General features: G+C 44.3%; 1 protein-coding gene and 1 pseudogene across 1 annotated transcript in view; one reads left to right on the top strand and one right to left on the bottom strand.

The window, feature by feature from the left end:
* The window catches only part of LOC142465292 (vomeronasal type-2 receptor 26-like), a 166,319-nt gene extending 150,923 nt beyond the window's left edge, over positions 1 to 15,396 (bottom strand). The window contains exons 1-2 of the mRNA XM_075569338.1: positions 15,158 to 15,396; positions 13,257 to 13,430 (exon numbers count right to left, since the gene is read on the bottom strand). Of these exons, the coding sequence (XP_075425453.1) occupies positions 13,257 to 13,430; positions 15,158 to 15,396 (413 nt within the window). The remainder of the gene's footprint in view (positions 1 to 13,256; positions 13,431 to 15,157) is intronic.
* Positions 15,397 to 15,488: 92 nt separating this feature from the next.
* The window catches only part of LOC142465211 (vomeronasal type-2 receptor 26-like), a 49,779-nt pseudogene continuing 45,483 nt past the window's right edge, over positions 15,489 to 19,784 (top strand).

Genomic DNA, 19,784 nt, shown 5'->3' with positions numbered 1-19,784 from the left:
GGGCGTTAAATGCATTTTTCCTGCCTCGGATGAATGCCGAGGGGCTCTGGTGCTGCTATTAATGGTTTCAGCTCCGAAGACCTCTGGCATCAATCCCAGACAGGAAAAAGGCCTGATTTTTTCTAAGTGCCTTTCCGCCGCTTACTGCGTGACCCCCGTAATATTGAATATACTGTATGCAACATGAATGCGGTATGAATGCGGTATGAATGCAGCATGAACACGGTGAATTGCGGTGAAGTGCGTGGCATTCGTAAAAAAACACCGAAAAAATTCGGAGATGTTGGAGAATAAAAGGGGCCGCTGCTGTACCATAAAGAGAAGACTTCACGAGAGCAAATACAGAGGGTTCACCACAACGTGCAAACCATTCATAAGCCTCAAGAATAGAAAGGCCAGATTAGACTTTACCAAAACAATATCTAAAAAAGCCAGCCCAGTTCTGGAACAGTATTCTTTGAACAGATGAAACTAAGATCAACCTGTACCAGAATGATGGGAAGAAAAAAGTATGGAGAAGGCTTGGAACGACTCTTGATCCGAAGCATACCACATCACCTGTAAAACACAGTGGAGGCAGTGTGATGGCATGGGCATGCGTGGCTTCCAATGCACTGGGTCACTAGTGTTTATTGATGATGTGACAGAAGGCAGAAGCAGCCGGATGAATTCTGAAGTGTGTAGGGATATGTTGTCTGCTCAAATTCAGCCAAATTCAGCAACCCAGGAGTTTTTTTAAGGCAAAGAAGTGGAATATTCTGCAATGGCCGAGTCAATCATCTGATCTCAACCCAATCCAGCATGCATTTCACTTGCTGAAGACAAAACTTAATGCAGAAATACCCACGAACAAACACCAACTGAAGACAGCTGCAGTAAAGGCCCGGCAAAGCATCACAAAGGAGGAAACACAGCGTTTGGTGATGTCCATGTGTTACAGACTTCATTGTCTGCAAAGGATTCTCGACAAAGTTTTAAAAATTAAGATTTTTTTTATGATTGTGTTAATTTGTCCAATTACATGTGAGCCCCTGAAATAAGGGGACAATGTATGAAAATGCTTGCAATTCCTATACATTTCATACAATATTTTTGTTCAACCCCTTGAATTAAAGCTGAAAGTCTCCACTTATATTGCATCTCGGTTGTTTCATTTCAAATCCATTGTGGTGGCGTACAGAGCCAAAATTAAAAAAATTGTGTCAGTGTCCAATTATTCCTGACCTAACTTTATGTATTGGTAAGATATAACAAACACCACAATAGTGCAAAAGAGTATGAGGAAATGTTTCCTAACCAATATTCTAAATATTCCTACTCACATTTAATTTGAGCAGTTACAGTAGAGCTTTGGAGGAGTAACCAACTCAGGTAGCAAATCCCAGATGGAGATATCCCAGATATGGAAGAGAGGACACAATAATAGTGCAGGTTGCTTTATAAACAAAATTAAGATAAAATAATAGCACTTACAAACATAGGAAGGTTCTGGGCAGAGGGACCACCCTGGACCACCAGTAAGCGAAAGTCCAACAATCCCTGTTCGGTAGGAGGAACCACGTGGTGGCCGTCTACTGCTACTCCCTGGGTCCAGCGGCTCTGCAGATGTGGGTGGTGTTCTGAACCATGGCACATCTGGAGTGATTGCTTGTTTTGGATAGAGTCCTTGGATGAATCCATGTTGTACTTTAATTATTTTTGCCTTATTCCCCACACATTCTCTTTGACTTTGTCTGGACCCTGAATCCCCCCTCAACCTTATATATGGTTGGGGCACCCCAAACCCAATACAGGTTCTGGTTCACCTGGGCACTAGCTGGGGTAACCACTTAACCTAGTTATTCCCTTAGCTACAGGAATATCTATTCATCCCTGAGCCTCATTCACCTGTCTGGGTTATGCTGAAGCAGGGGTACCCTGGTGGTGAGTCGTGCTTGCATTTTCAAGGTGAAGGATTGCCGGGACAATGTGCCTACATGTATCCAAGAATCAGGCATGATTCCTGTCACGGGGGGCAAGGCATTTACGCCTTTTTGCCAGGATTAAACATTGAACAAAACAGGTAAAGTGAAATAAATTGTAATTTTATTCACATGAAAAGGCATACACACAATGATACACAAACTAGACTTTCCTAGCTAAATTACACAATAAACAAGAGTCTTTTGTTGACCGGGACTTAGCCCAAAATGTCCTGGAGCCCAAATCGGCATGAAGTTCCAGATGCCACTGCTCCCTTCTCTCCGGAGGACTTGCTTTTAGTTGACCAGGACTTAGCTCCAAACGTCCTAGAACTAAAATCGGCTTTAAATCCCAGTCATGACCGCTATGTTCTTTTTTGAGAACTTGGTCCCAAAAAGCTAGAGGTTGGATTTTCTGAAGCCAGTGCTACTGTATGCTATTCTTGCAGAGTCATCTTTTTCCAAATGTAAAAACTCTGCCGCCTTTTTAGCGCTTGAGAATCTCATGGGTGATTGGCTGAGAGGATTCTTATAGTATTTTGAAGTTCATTCATATAATCAGCATGGGAAATTTCTTACCAGCCTATCAGAGCGATGCCAGTCTTCTGAAGCCGGGTAAGCGGAGATGCAGAATCAGACAAGGTCATGCGCAAGTTTGCCACCTTAGCCACTTGCTATTCAGAAGCCACCCACTGGGTAAGGCTCCTCCAAGTCTTGTGGGGCAAATAGTAGCCTGGAGGACTTCCATTTATCCCATGACTTGGGTTCTTGAGCCTAGCCCTCCTGCCAAAATGTTCTTCACACCTCAGTCATCTTCTGTGGCTTTCAAATCCGATTTCTGAATAGACTTACTGGCACCAAGTCCCAGCTCATAATATCGTGCACAATAGTACATACCATATTAAAAAACTATTAATAAACTATACTGCTACATGTCCTAAGTCTCTGGGTATGGGGAATAGAATAAAACGCTGTACTTTGCTTTCTATTATCCTATATTCCCCACAAACTATGCAATAGACTTAGGACTGGACTTTAAAAATCCCCTCGCAACCTTATCTATTGTTGGAGCATCCCATAACCTCTATACTGGTTCTGAGTGACCTGGGCATTAACTGGGTGTCAAGAGAGAGGAGATTTGGCCCAGGATTAAAGGGGTTACACCCAATTTAGCCACCCCCTACTCTCACCTGGGAAGCAAGGGGTTAACTGGACTGAGGTCCAGTAATGTGTTTTTTTACCTTGCTTCAGTATCCAAATGTTTATTCCCCTGTATAAATGTAATGTCTCATCCTGGTGTTTGCACTCACACATACACTAGGGTTTATGCGGGAGGGAAGGGGTTTATGTTAATTTAGTGATTATAGCCTTTTGTTCCCTTTTCCCGCCTTTTCAGGCTCCATTTTGTAGCCTTCCATAGGTCGCCATTGAGCCTCCATGCGTTGTAATGGCAGAAGTAGCGGCTTTGGACCGGTTTTCCAGCGACGACCAGCAGGTGGCGTCCCAGAGGAGGAGCGGCGGTTTCCCATTGTAAGACAATGGGCTCATTGACTTCAATGTAGATTCCTCAACGCCGGCCTCGAGGAACAGGTTGGCAGCCATCCAAACCGCAGACCGCAAAAGCGGATACAATGTCTTTGAAAAGAGTTTAATCACTTCGGTCAAGTTCAAAGACAATTGGCATGGGAATCTTAGGTTCTAGGGCCCCTGGGAATAAAGTTCTTTTTGCCCCTAGCTCCTAGGAACCCCCACACATGATCCACATCGGGTCCAGGGATGAGTGACCCCCGTAAGGGGTCGAGCGGAGAAGGAGGGTCGCGCCATTGACTTCAATGGTGGAGCGGAGGTCCCATTGAATCTAATGGTGGCATGCGCCATGCATTGTCTATGGCGGCGCCGGCCATTGATTCCAATGGGGAAAAGCCGCGTGGCGTAAAAACAACTAAGTGTGAAATGATGAAAAATGTAAGTCTATATCTCCGGTTATGAAATGACCAGAGGGATGGGATTTGGGTGGCATGTAGCCCAGGTTCCGGCTTTAATGCATGGCCATTCCCAGCCCCCTCCGATCAACCAGACGGAGTGTGGGCGAATGTAAATATTTGTGTTTTTCCCATAGACTTCAATAGCGGCGGTTTCTCCATTGAAAGCCTATGGCGGGAAACCCCATTGACGGCAACGGCGGAGCCCGCCATTCAACGCTATGGCGGCGGACCCCGTTGATTTCAATGGGGAAAGAGTGAAAAGCAGAGATTCATTTTTAAAGGGACGAATCCTGTTTATTAAAAAATGAATTAAAGTGCATTTCTGTATCTCCGGTTCTGGAGGTCGTAGAGAGTTGAAATTTGACCAATATTTAGGGTCACTGTAGGCTTTAATAACTGGCAGATTTCGACCGACTGGACCCACCAGAACGGAACTTATTAATATGTGAAGATATTAAAGTGTATCTGGTATTTTGGATCTGCTCTGAAAATGCAGACTAGCCAGCATAGCCCGGTGATCAAAAGTTAACTGCCCTGATTGTTTATACTAGGGTCAGGATCAAAGGAGCTGAGTGTTTTTAAGTGTGGTACTTCACACTTACAAGGGCAGCCAACATCTACTTCAAAGAGATTTTTCTAGCCAACTCGGCGGCTAGGGTTAAGACATGGGTTTGAAATGGTATTTAACCCAGAATCAGCCCTTACTCAATGGTCTTTCGTGTCTTGGTGATTTTGAGATTGCTGTATGAACTGCCAATCCAGAATTATGACTGCTTCATCATTCCATCTTAAGTAAGTGCCTATATTTTGTCGGTTATTTGTATAATCTCGTGTGTTCACCTTTTTCAATAAATTATATTTTATCATATCTAAGCCTCATTCAGTTCAACCCAGTTATATTTTTGGTGTGTATTATTAATAGCCTGTCACAAAGTTACCGTCACACTGGGTATCCCCCTTAACCTAGGGACCCTCATAGTTACAGGGACACTTTGAGTCCATATGCCCCATTTACCTTTCTGGGCTGTGCTGAAGCAGGAAACCCTAGTGGTGAGTCACGCAAGCGTTTTCAAGGGGAGATATTGATTGGTAGAAAGGAGGCAGGCACACGGTGTTAATCAGAATATAAGTTTCATGTGCCTAAGAAACCGATGTTTCGGCAGTACAATACTGCCTCAAGCCCACACCTAGAGAAAGGCAGTATTGTACTGCCAAAATGTTGCTTTCTTAGGCACATTAAACTTCTATTCTGATTAAGACTGTGTGCCTGCCTCATTTCTACCTACTGGAACTACTTTGGGACATCAGGATTTCCCTGGATCCAGTGTATCGGCAGATAAGTACCCCACCTATTTACCAGTGTGACTGAGTGCGTGCACTACCTCATTTCTCTGTGAGATATTGACTGAGCAATGTGCCTATATGTATCCGTGAATCAAGCATGATTCTGAGTACATTTTTGGGGTATCCAGCAACTCTAGAACCTGACTAACTAGACACATTTTAACAACACTTTCTCCACAAAACACCTCTTGAAACTCATACCTTAGTAATTCCTGTTTGCTGGCATCCCTGGAAAGGTTAAAACACAACAATTTTTATTGTTGAATAAGTACATAGCATGCATATACAACAGTTAGGCTCAAGAGCTGAAACTCTTGAACCCTAAAACATGGATCAGAGGTAACCAAATGGGCTTCACCTTTATTTGTGAATCTGGTTAAAACCGTCACAATTCCTGGTACATTTATAGGGGAACCAGCAACTCCAGACCCAAACCTCCTAGGCATATTCTGTTAACAATTCCTCTGCAAGACCCCTCTTGAAACTCATACCCTAGCAATCCCTGCTTGATTGCAAGCCCAGAAAGTTAATAACAGAAAAAATACTTTTATTACTGTACATACAAGACATTGGAAAGATACAATATAACTGGGTCGAAGTGCGAACTCTCTTGGACCTTTATACAAGCATCAGGGGTAATCAAAATGGGCTTAACCTTTATTTTAGAGCCTAGTTACCCCTATCGTCTTATCCAGCATTTTGCGCTCAATTTCTCAGAATCGAACATAGTGGTAACGGCTGGGATTTTATGCCGATTTGAGTTCCAGGAGATTGGGGCTGACTTGCGGTCAGCTGGAACCAAGTTCTGAAAAGAGAAGGTAGCAGTGGCGTATGGAATTTTATGCCGATTTAGATTCCAGGAGATTTTTGGCTAAGTCCCGGTCAGAGTAAAACTCTCCCATAATGTTCCCTGCTGTCACGCTGTGCAGCCCGCAGACCAGACCAGTCCCCGGTACTGAGGTGGGATGTTGAGTATACACACCGACAGCAGAGAGGGCGTGTCCTGGATGTGGCGTAGTAGCGTGGCCAGGCCTGGATGTAGATAAAGAATGGTCAAGTACTTGCCAAGTCCGAGGATATAGAAAGTTCCGAAGTCAAAATCCGTAGCTGAGTCTGAGTAGTCAGTAGTAATGCCGAGTTCAGGAGCCAGAGGGGGTATTCAGACGAGCCGGGTCAATAGCTGTAAGGAATAAACACAAAGAGAGCACGACACAGGTTCCAGGCAACACAGGTAGCAAGGAGCTATGCAGAGCAAGGAAATGAACTCTAAGCAAAATATTTAAAGCGGCAATGACCAATCTGGACAAAGGGCATGGCAGGGGCGTGTCGAGGAGCTGCTTGTGAGTGGCTGAGAGACCAGGAAGTAGTAGAACACAGCTGAGAGTGCTGGAGATGTGGTGACGACTTCCACGCCAATTGGGGGGGCGGAGACAGGCATAATGTACTCGCTATAAATCCTAGAAGGAAGAGCGTGTTCTGTAACACCAGCGCCAGAATCCAAGATGGCGACCGCGGCGGAGTTCAAGTTATGCGCTGGGTGGCTGCATGGGTAGTGACAGGGGGCGGGGGCAACAGCCGCTGCAGTACTGGTATTGGGTAAGGAGGGGTCACGATGCAAGTGACGTGGCCCTCGATTCCTTATACCTGCACCTCTGAAAATCTGTTTTTCGACCCCAGACCCCCAATACTGCTACGGCAGAGTTTATTCGAGCATTTGCCCGTTCTCTGCCGCAGCAGTAACCTGGCGCGCGCCGGAGGGTGCCGGGCGCGCGCCGAAGCAGCGGAAGAGCGCCCTCCGATCGGGGCGCTCTCCCTACCGCTGCCGGGTCCGCCGGGTCCCCCGGAACCCCCTGCCACCGTCCCGTGATCCCTCGATCCCCTGGACGCGCGTGCAGGGGGCGCTGACATCCGATGACGCGTGACCGCGCATCGGTGACGCGCGACACGCCGAGGGAGCGGAACTAGCCCCACTCGAATAAATCGTGTCGGCAGTGTAAGTGTGCCTTATCATCTGTATTTTATGTTTCATTGTGTGTAAGCAAATATATGCGAAAAAATGACAATTTTTTGTCTCTACCTTGTTTCGCTCAATGAATGATCCTGGTAAAAATGTTTAAATGGTCCCTCGTGACAGGCTTACTGATGCAGCGGCCGTTATTCGAAGGGATCGCGAATTGGAAAACGATATAATCCCCTAATTGTCCCCGGTTTTGGCGTGTTGTTTTTTTAAATGATCGCGGCGCATTAGCTTCCCAAAGCTGTGTGAATGCTACTGGCGTCTGCCTTTGTGTAATAGACGCGCAGAAAGAATGTCTGAATCAGTCCCTCTAACTGCGCGCCTCTCACAGGCGATCGCGGGGGTTTTATTAAAATTTTAAAATTACAGTTTTGTAGCAGGGTGTCTTCTGAGCTGAACAAAGTTTATTTGAGCCTTGGAGACCCCCTACTTCCCGAGTTACAGGCCCTGTTATGGGGTGCCGGTATCCCCGCCATGTTAAAATCATGTGGGTCACGTGACCGCGGGATTAGAGGGATACGGGCACCCCATAACTGGGCCTGTAACTCTGGAAGTAGGGGGTCTCCAAGGCTGAAATAAACTTTGTTTAGCTTGGAAGACCCCTGCTCCCCCACACTAGTACCAACCCCCCCCCCCCTTCAATTAAAAAATCATTACCTTAGCGGGTAGCTGCTAAGGTAATGAAGCTGCTTACATTTTATTTTTATTCATAGTGTGTGTGAGCAGGGGGTCTCCTGAGCTGGTAGCAAACAAGGGAATTTGCAAGCAAATGAAAGCTGCAGAGTTAACTCTGCTCAAGCACCGGGAGGGAAGGAAACGCCAAACAGTGGATGGGAGGGTGGTGCTCACAGGGAATGAGATAATGGCAGGTGGAGAGAAAGAATCCCTATTGTGTGGCACTAAAGAGAGTACACCCTAATTAAAACTTATACTTTTATTATAAACTGATTAAAATAAACTGTTTGGAAAAAAAACACATACATAAAACAAACAAGAAAATAATTAAAAGACGGAGAGGTGTGGTAGGGTGTTTAATGGGGGTGTTTTATATATAGGTCCCTCTTAATTAAACCATAGTAAACCCCTAAAATCTGGGTGGTCTCTTATGTCAAAAAAATAGTTGTAATGACAATATAGTCAGTTAGATGCAGACTTGTCTGCTATATATAAAGCAAGGTTGCACTTAATGATGGCTGAGATGAAGCAGCCATAGGCACCTTAGGTATTACAGGGCTGTATATAATCTGTCCATAGCAACATAGAAAATACCAAATGTAGAGAAAACCCTTGTAGCAATGGGGTATAGGCAGTTACATGCAGGCTTGTCTGCTAGATGCTAAGCAAGGCTGTGCTTGATAATGGCTGAAATGAAACAGCCATAGGCATCTCAGGCATTACAAAGCTGCACACAATCTCTCTATATCAAATGTAGAGATATAAGAGACTAACACTAGGGTCTGAGTGCTTTTGCTGCCCATGGACGGAGTCTACGAAGAACTCAGACAAAGTATAGCCCACACCTCACCGATGAGCCGACGTCACGTGACGGTGACGTCAGACGTACCCTACGAACATTTCACCGTAACTGGCTTCATCGGGGGCGGGTTCTAGGTGACTTTGGTAGGTTTTTATTGGTTCGCGTTGCCATAGCAACGAATTGTGGGTCTCCTCTGATTGGTCACTACTTACAGCCAATCATAGTGCTCATATTGATGACACCCCCCCCCCCCAGGTGGAGGGACTTGAAGGAACGTGAGTATTCCTTCCAATTGGCTGAAAATGCCAGCCTATGATAGGCTTACAGGCTAGTGACGCTCCCTCTGAAATGAAGTTGAGAGCGAAGGATTTCCATACAAGAGATTCTGAACTCATTTGTATGTGCAGATGGTAAATAAATAAATAAATAAAGTGAAAGCACCTTTCATGTGTCATTTATTGCCTGTACTGGATGTTACTTAGTATAAGTCACTACTAGGAAAATTATCAGTATTAGGTCATATGTACATGCTTTGGAGTATTATACTGATAATAACCGAGTTATAACAGGTCTCCTGAGCTGAACAAAGTTTATTAGAGCCTTGGAGACCCCCTACTTGCCGAGTTACAGGCCCATTTATGGGGTACCGGTATCCCTGCCATGTTAAAATTGTGGGTCATGTGACCGTGGGACTAGAGGGATACGGGCACCCCATAACTGGGCCTGTAACTCAGGAAGTAGGCTGAAATAAACTTTGTTCAGCTCAGGGGGTGCTCACGCACACAATAAATAAAAATGAAAAATGTAAGCAGCTTCATTACCTTAGCAATGCCCGCTACGGCAATAAAGGGGTTAAGGCACAGGTGCCAACCCTGTGTGTAAAAAAACTAAAACATGGCCTACACAGTACAGTACATTTAAATAAATAACCCTTCCCCCCCCCCCCGCCAGTACCACAAAACACACATACTGTACAGTACATTACATTAATGGGCCAAATAACTATTATCCAGATATGGATAATAGTTATTTGGCTCATTATTAAACACATTAACCACAGTAGCATAATAAAATATATACAGTTCTACTGTACTTACTACCACCACAATACAGTACTAGTACATTCTGACACATACTACACTACAGTACTGTATGCCAAGCAATGCTCTAAATAAAATAAAATAAATAAATTACCATAAATCAATCCATTCACAAATCGATTACAATACAATCCAAATCAATTACTGTACACAATTCACTATTCAAATCCTAGAAACAAAACAAGGAATCAGAAATAAATTACCATCAATCAACTAAATCTAACCAACAATAAGCCACTATTAAAAAGCAAGCCCACCCCCTTAAATAAACACATTATAGCAAATAGCAAACACATTTACACACCAGGCTGCAAAATATAGTTAAAAATGCATCAAAAAAAAGCAAGCAAACATGAGCAATACAAGCTTTTATTTGATCTGTATTATGTATATCCATAGGGACATACATAAATAAAGAGGCAATAAATGGACATAAAAAAAAAATCACATTAAAACAAAAATTCAAAACCTGTAAAAGCAAAATAAAATACATTTCATTTGTAAACTTACCATTACTTGTCCCACTCACCGACACCCATTGATACTGCTTACTCTCGAACCAATCCACGCACAGGAACCCATAAAATAATAAACCATAAAATAATAAACCATAAAAAAATAAACCATAAGAATCCAGGGGTCTGTGTCTTCTATTTGTAATCATTCCGTCTGTGGAGTCTTCATCTGTATTTTTTTCTGCTCTTCTTCTGTTCAGCAGCCACGCCCTGGCCTTCTTCTTAGAGGGGTGGTCCTCCCTCCACGCCATCTGGCTCTAAAATGAGACGACATAGGCTTTAAAAGGCCCATGACGTCACATTTTCGTCATATGGTTCCCACGGCCCTAATTGCCCAAAAATTGTACAAAACATGTAAAGTGAAATAAATTGTGATTTTTTTCACATGAAAGTACATACAAACAATGATACACAAAAAACATAACAAAAGACACACTTACTTGGGAAATGGGGTAAAAAATAGACTTTCCTAGCTACTGTGACCTCTAAAAAAGAGTGTTTCCTTGACCAGGACTTAGCTCCAAACATCCTGGAACTAAAATTAGCCTGAAATCCTAGCCCTGACCACTACGTTCAATTGTGAGAACTTGGCCGTAAAAATCTGGACTTAGAATGTTTTCCGAGCAAAGATTTCTGAAGCCAGTGCCTTGCTATTCGCGCAAGAGCACATTTTAGTTCTTTCAAAAATCCTGCCGTTGTTCTGGTGCTGAGAATCTCCTGTTTGATAGGCTCAGGGGTTTCATATATTATTTTGGAGTTCATTCACAAAATACTAAAACATGGAAACATTCCTTTCAGCCAATGAGAGCAATGCCGGTCTCTAAAGCCGGCTAAGCTTGGAATCTGAATCTGCAACGGCATGTGCAAGTTTGCCACCTTAGTCCCTTGCTATTCAGATGCCACCTGCTTGCTTAGGCTTTTCCAAGTCTGGTGGGGCAAAAGGCAGTCCGGACAACTTCCATTAATCCCAGAACGTGGATACTTGAGCCCTTCCCTACTACAGAAATAATCTTCACACCTCAGGCATCCTCTGGTGGCTTTCAACTCCGATGTCCTACAGACTTACTGTCACCAACTTGGTAGCCCCTGGTAGTCTGTCAGAACATTGGTTCTTGTCCCTGCCCATTACTGTGCATAACATTTTACATCAAATACAATGTTAATAAAAATATACTTTTCCATGTTGTAAGTCTCTGGGTAAGGGGAATAGCATAGAAAACTGCACTTTATTTTCTACTAGCCTATATTCCCCACACACTATCTCAAAGCATTGGACTGGACTCTGAGAGTCCCCCCATAACCTTATGTTTGGTTGGAGCACCCATGAACCCCTTTAGAGGTTCTGGGTTACCTGGGCATTACCTGGGTATCCCCCTTAACCTGGGTACCCCTTATAGTTACAGGGGCACTTTGCATCCCTTTGCACCATTTACTTTCTGGGCTGTGCATTAGCAGGGAACTCTAGCGGTGAGTCGCGCAAGCGTTTTCAAGGTGTGATATTGCCGGAACAATGTGCATACATGTATCCAGGAATCAGACATGAGATCTGGGTACATTTTTAGGGGCACAAGAAACTCTGGACCCCAACAACCTAGACACATTCTGACAACACTTTCTCTGCAAAACCCCTTTAAACTCATACCTTCCTTCTGGCATCCGTGGATAGGCAAAAACACATACATTCTTTATTGTCGCACATTTACACATGATGCATGTACAACGGTTGGGCTCAAGAGCTGACACTCTTGAACTCCAATACATGGAGTAGAGGTAACCAAATGGGCTTAAACCCTTATTGAGAGCCTGGTTACCCCCTCATTGTCACTTCTCAGAAATATTTAGGAGAGAAGTAAATGAGCTAAATATTCACAATTCAAATGGAATTATATATCTAATATTCACATTTTTTCATACTCAGCCAAGAATATAAAAACGTTATTAAGAATCAGCTTAACTAGAAATAGTGTTTCACAAAGATTGTGACACCAAGATACTGTATATGTGTAAAGTGAATCACAGAGCGGCAGTGAAGTCATTTCTTACTAATTACCTATTATCTTTACAAGGGATGCGCACAGATGTTGCTGAAGTCTGTGAATCAGGTGTCATTTGCTGGGTGGGAATTTTCTCCCCAAAATTTTCAAAAATGACAAGCTTTGCAACACACAAATATTACTAGTCAGACTAAAATCTGTAGAAATTGTCCAAATTTTGATCAATGTAAAATATTTACTGAATCCCATTTGAAGACATTCACAGATCAGTAATGCTTTCCTTTATACAGTATATGCATCCTTCCTACAGTATCTCATATGATATTTGGCCCCATTATTGGACTCACATATACGATATACATAAACATGAGAATGATGTATTCAGTAAGGATTGCTGCCTCTGTTACCTAGAATAATACTGTGTGATAGCAGCTTCAACAAAAAAACACACACAATAATCATTTAAGCAGCATTAAAGGCAGAAAAACAGAGAGCTGCCACATCACACAGTTTCCTACAGCCTGCCCCAGTCCCTAACCCTCTCCAAAATACATTTTGATTATGTGGCACCTTGTCAATAGACACCTTCCTGCAGCAGAAGACACCATATAACTCAATCACATGAATGGGCCATAAGGTATCACCAGAAGGGGTTTTATGACAAAGCACCAATTAGTAATATGGGCCAAAGAGCTTAAACTATACATATTCTTGTGCTAGCCAGTAAAGAGAGATAATCTTTTATAATGCATCTACCTACACGCCTCACACACTCCTGCTGAGAAGGGTCTTGGAGGCTAAACAAGGACAGACAGTGTGATTATTTATTTTGATCGCTAGTGTTTATAAGAGTAGTGACTTACCCTATACACAGCAATTTGGGGACAAGCCCCCATTTTTCTTGAAACTCCTCCAACGCATAATTCACAGTGAACACTCCTCCAATGATGATTTCTCCTTCTTTAACATATTTATATTCTTGCATAAATTGTCTCATTCGGAGATCAGGTGCAGGTTTGGAAAGCTGAATCACAGATCTGCAAGGAGTCACAAACAGGACTGTCACACAGAACAGTACTGGAAACAAATGAGATACAGTGTGTGTCTTTGTTTTCCGAGATAACACAACATATCCCATTATAATGCAGAATATCACAGCGTTTCCATAGGATTCAATGGCATAGAGCAGCACACAGGACAATGAAGCCTGCTGCATCTGTATGACAGTGTAAGGAAACAGAATCATCTTATTCTCTTCTTATACAGCTCAGGGGAATACGTTTCGCAGCGTCCTACTAAAGTTATTTCCATCTGTGGTTTGGGACGCCTATTCTTAAAATATGTTACATGTACAGTAAGTCAATCATTAGCTCCAACCAACAGATAAACACAGTCATTGATTCTGAGCACATGAAGTAAATGCTTTAATTTTCAGTCCTATCAGGCACCCAAACAATTATATAAACGTGTCTATAATTTGAACTTTACAAAACCTACATTCAAAATATAAACTTAACTTGGGGAAAAATGATACAATAATGTATTTGTAAATAACAAATGCAGAAACATGAATGTGATTAAAATATGTAAAACAGAAAATGTCATGAAGATAATGCATAATGAAACAATAGGTAAGGAGGCAAAGAAGTCCCTGCCCTGAGGAGTTTACATTGTACATGTAACGGATCGGGGGGATACGTGCCTCTCTGCGTGTCCCCGTCACCACAAGCCCCACTGCGGCTCGCTGCCCCGGTTCCCCGCTCCCTCGGTCTCTCACCTGTTCCTCCCCCATGCCAAGCCATTCCTCCGCGGCGCACGCCGCACGCTCAAGCACGCGAGTGGGGCACGTGCACGGCAGCCTTACAGAAGGCGCGCGCATCCGATCCTTTTACCAGCCCTCTCGCACTGCTGGCTCCACCCCCCGTCGGCTGCAGGCAATTACTTTGGATTACACCCCTGTCTCCTTCCCTGCTCACCTGGACCTATCCCTGCAAGCACCTAGACAAGCCTCTGCTCCACCCCTTGCTTCTATTGGCCCTCCTTCCTTTATAACCCCACTCTGCCCTCTCCTTCCTTGCTCTGCATAGCTTCTCTGTGGCTCCTGTGTGCAGTGTCTATGCCTAGCTCTGTTATCTGTTTCAGCTCTGGTTCCTGTCCCTGCCTCCTGTTTGGATTCCTTTTGGATTGATCTTGGCTCTGCTTGACTACGTGTACCTCGCTACCCCTGGACTCTACTTTGGACCTCACTATGCTACTTTCTCCTGCCCCTGACCCCTGGCTCTTGGACATTAACACTCTGACTTCTGGCACCCAGGACTCAGCAAGTATAACGTTAACCCTTTTTCACCAGGCACGGCAACTCAATTTACCATATTCCGGGCACGCCCTCACTGCTGTGGGTGCATGTTATACCCTTACCCACCTCAGTACTGGGGACTGGCCAGGTCTGCGGGCTTACAGGCATTACACTATGCAGAGCCAAACAAATGCAGACCCCCCCTGAAGTGAGCCAAGGTGTCACTATGAAACACTGGCAATTTTTAACTTTCTAACCTCTCCCTGCGGAATTCCCCAGGTGTAATGTCCCCTCCGGCCCTGTATCTATGGGCAACCCGGAGCCACGCATTCCACCTCCCAACCGGTATGACGGGGACCCCCTTACTTGCCGGGGATTCGTGAACCAATGTGACGTCCAGTTCGAGATGTCCCCATCTTGCTTTCCCTCTGGTCGTACTAAAGTGGCCTATGTCTATGCCCTGCTCACTGGCGACGCTCTCGCTTGGACTTCCCCCCTCTGGCAGTACAGATCTGATTTAACTCAGGACTACCCCAAATTCCGGTGAGAGTTCCAGCATGTCTTTGACAACCCAGCACGTAGGGAGGCTGCCTCTTCTTCCTTGTTTCATCTCTCCCAGGGTCACAGTTCGGCTGCAAGATACACGGAGGAGTTCCACACCATCGCCGCAGAGACTCAGTGGAATGATGAACCTCTCGCCGCAGCATACTGGCAGGGTTTGTCCGAATCCCTCAAGGATGACCACGCAGCTCATGTTCGTCCCTCATCTCTAGTTGATCTCATTGCCCTCAGCATCCGGATGGACCAGTGCATTCAAGAGCGACGCCATGTGCGCCAGCTTCCCTGTTTACTGTCGCCCTTGCCTGTTTCTCCTAAGTCTCCTCCTCTGGCTCTTCCTGCGCTGGACACCCCCGAACAGATGCAAATCGGTAGCCAAGAGCTTCGGACCGCTGAGAGAACACGCCGCTGAGAGGAGGGACTCTGCTACTACTGCGGTTCCCCGGAACACGAACTACGTCACTCTCGTCTGAAACCGGGAAACGAGAACACCCAGTAAAGGTAGAGGGGCTTCTACTGGGTAATAATTCTCCTTGCCCCTCTTCCCCCAAAGAGCTACCGAAGAGAATCCTTTTCCCCATAACTCTTTTGGGTCCTAATGTTAAGGTAGAGGTTGAAGCCTTCATCGACTCCGGGTCTGGTGGTAACTTTTTGGATCACGACTATGCCTGCAACAATCAAATCCCGTTAGTCAAGAAGAAGTCACCCATCGGCCAGGAGGCTATCGACGGTCGACCGCTCAATCCAGCCTTCATTATTTGGGAATCTATTCCTCTCACCCTGACCACCGCGGATGGTCATACTGAAGTCATCATCTTCAATGTTTTCCACTCTCCTACTGTCCAGGTTATTCTGAGATTGCCGTGGCTCCAGTTTCACAACCCGCGTGTTGATTGGACCAACGAATTACCGATCCAGTGGGCTCGTACCTTGGAGAAGACGGTCACTCCTCCCGTTACCGTGCTCGCTGGTCTCAACACCAGTTCTTCTTCTCTCTGTACCCATTTGGAGGTATACCATGACTTTTTAGATGTCTTTAACAAGACTCAGTCTGAAGTTCTACCACCTCATCGTTTGTACGACTGCCCTATTGAATTAATTCCTGGAACCACACTCCCCAAGTCTAAGTCGTATCCCTTATCCGTGCCCAAGACCGAGGCTATGGCGACCTACATCCAGGAGAATCTTAAGAAAGGATTTATCTGGAATTCCACCTCCCCCGCCGGGGCAGGTTTCTTCATCGTGAAAAAGATGGCTGGCTCGTTAAGACCCTGTAGCGACTTTCGTGGGCTTACCAAGATTACCGTTAAAAACCGGTACCCTCTGCCTATTATTTCGGAACTCTTTGATCGGCTCTAAGGAGCCTCTATATTTTCTAAACTTGACCTGAGATGAGCCTACAATCTCATCCAAATACGAGAAGGTGACAAATGGAAAACTGTGTTTAACACACGTTCAGGTGATTATGAATACCTAGTGATGCCGTTCGGCCTCTGCAATGCTCAGGCAGTCTTCCAAGAATTTATGAATGATATCTTCCGGGACATTCTGGGTATTTTCGTCATCGTATACTTAGACAATGTCCTCATTTTCTCCAAGAACCTGGAAGAGCACATTCGTCACACCAAACAGGTTCTCTCTCGGCTTCGTGCTAATAGCCTCTACGCGAAGATAGAGAAATGTCTCTTCCACCAATCTTCCACAGCCTTCCTTGGCTATATAATCTACAATAAAGGTTTCACCATGGATCCTGAGAAATTAAATTCTGTTGTGGATTGGCCATTGCCGAACTCCCTAAAAGACGTTCAGCGTTTCCTTGGCTTTTCTAACTACTACCGAAAATTCATCCGTAATTTCTCTATTATTGCTCTACCCATTACTGCTCTGACCAAAAAAGGGGCTGATCCAACAGCATGGTCCTCTGAAGCCATCAAAGCCTTTGAGTTCCTCAAAAGAGCTTTCGTCTCCGCCCCCATCCTTCGGCATCCGGTAACATCCCTTCCTTTCACCCTGGAGGTAGACACTTCTGATGTGGGAGCTGGGGCAGTACTCTCACAAAGATCTTCTCCACAAGAAAGACTCTATCCGTGTGGATTATTTTCCAGGAAATTCTCTTCGGCCGAGAGAAATTATGATGTCAGGAACCGTGAACTTTTGGCTATCAAATTAGCCCTGCAGGAATGGAGACATCTCCTCGAGGGTACCAAAGAGCCAGTAGCTATTCTCACCGATCATAAAAACTTATACATTGAGGGGGCTCGTCATCTTGGATCCCATCAAGCACGCTGGGCACTTTTTTTTCTCGTTTCAATTACACGATTTCATAAATCCCAGGTACCAAGAATATCAAGGCTGATGCTCTTTCTTGACAATTCTCTATGGAGGAAGGATCGAACGAATCGTCAGAGACAATTCTCCCCGCAAAATATATTATTTCTGCTAATAATATAGATATCCTGGATGAAATCAATAAAGCCCAGGCTCATATCCCTATGAGATTTAAGGTGCCAGAAGGACGTCTGTACGCTGCTCCACATTTTCGCCACAAGATCCTACAGTGGGGGCATTCTTCTAGATCTGCTGGTCATCCAGGCTTCAAGAGGACAGTGGATCTTATTAAACGGACCTTTTGGTGGCCTAAAATGAAAAAGACATTTTTAATTTCACTAGAGCTTGTCCAGACTGTGCTCAGAGTAAGTCCACCCGACACAAACCTTCTGGTCTCCTCCTGCCTCTTCCCATTTGGAACGGCCTTGGAAGCATATCTCCATGGACTTTATTGTGGAACTTCCAAATTCTAAAGGGATGAATATGATCCTTGTGGTAGTGGACAGGTTTTCCAAGTACACACACTTTATACCCCTCAAGGGTCTCCCCGATTCAGCTACCTTGGCTGACATGTTTTTCTGAAGAAATTTTCAGGCTACACGGCGTGCCTCTTTAAATTGTTTCAGACAAGGTACTCAATTCATTGCTAAGTTTTGGCGAGCGTTCTCTCAGAGACTTGGCATTTCCCTTCTCTTTTCCTCGGGTAATCACCCGCAAATCAACGGCCAGACGGAGAGAATGAATCAGACCTTGGAACAGTATCTCAGATACATTGTGTCAGAATTTCAAGACAATTGGGTGGACCTATTACTCTGGGAGGAGTACGCTATTAATTCGCTGAAGAATGAGTCCACGCAATAGTCGCATTTCTTCATTAACTATGGGTTTCACGGGATTTTGCTCAGAGATTGAGAGAAATAAATGGAAAACACAAAATCAATGTATTAAACAGACAGGTGTAATCAATGGATGAAAAAATGTGGATACATTTTGGTATTAACAATGTGTGCAATATATGTTGTTTAAAAAGGTAAATAAAAATAAAATATAAAGAATGCAATGAATATATAAAATATGTAAAAACTATATGGAAGTTAAAATGTAAGGCGTGTGCTTATGCTGTAGGAAGGGGAGGGGAAGGGGTAGGGGACGGGTGCTGGTGTTAAATGGATAACCAATAGGCTTCTATGTATTTACACAGCCTACTGTTGAGAAGGGGTTAATGTACCATTGCAGTCCCCATTAGTTGTAGGTACATTTCCTTGTTGAAGCTGAAGTAGTTGTGTGTGAGGATGTATTCTATCAGTTTGGTAATTACATCAGCGCTGTATTTCTGATCCAGGGGAGATGTTGTAAGGAAATGCAGGCATGCCTCAATACCATCCTTGTCGGGGATGTTGTGGTAACGGGATTCTACATCCATGGTAACTAGCAGTGTGTTGGATGTAGTTGGTTGATGTTGTTAAGGTTATCGAGAAAATCTGTGGTATCTTGTATGAAGCTGTTGGTGCTTCTGACTAAAGGTTTGAGGATATTCTCCACTAAGCCTGATGTTTTTCCGTGAGTGTATCCATACCTGTTATAATAGGTCTGCCGGGGTTTCCTGGTTTGTGGATTTTAGGAAGCATGTAGAAGATCCCAACTCCTGGGTTGTCAGGTATTAGTTGCTTCAATTGTGGTTGCAGGTGGTAAGGGAATGTTTGAATGAGATTCATGAGTTGCTTTGTATATTCCTGGGTTGGATCATGCGTGAGTTTCTTGCAGTATGTGTTGTCTGTGAGTTGTCTATTGCCTTCTTCTATGTATTTATTTGTGTTCATAAGCACCACTGCGCCTCCTTTATCTGCTGGTTTGATGGTGATGTTGTGGTATATATATATATGTATTGTGACAGAAACCAGGGGATGGTAATAAATTCCATATATAGGGCTCCCAGGATACTGAACAGTTTCTGTCCTTTTTAGGCTGAACAGTGCAGCCTCATAATACATGCACTCCATTCCACAGTTTGTCTGCTGCCTGATTTCTGTCACCTGTCATGCTAATTAGAAATCAGGTACTTAAGACCTATTTCCTATTTCCTCTCCCCTCTCCCCCAAGAGCCTGGAGACAGGAAGGCTGCTGAAGTAGAGAGGGGAAAAAGCCTCTCCCCAAACAGGTTTAATCATTCTGTTCTTTTTGTCTAAGACTGCAAAGGGAATATCTAAGT

This window comes from Ascaphus truei, chromosome 1, assembly GCF_040206685.1.
Source record: "Ascaphus truei isolate aAscTru1 chromosome 1, aAscTru1.hap1, whole genome shotgun sequence".
Lineage (NCBI taxonomy): Eukaryota > Metazoa > Chordata > Amphibia > Anura > Ascaphidae > Ascaphus > Ascaphus truei.
Note: the sequence above shows the minus strand (reverse complement) of the source record. Positions and strands in the feature narration are given on the sequence as shown.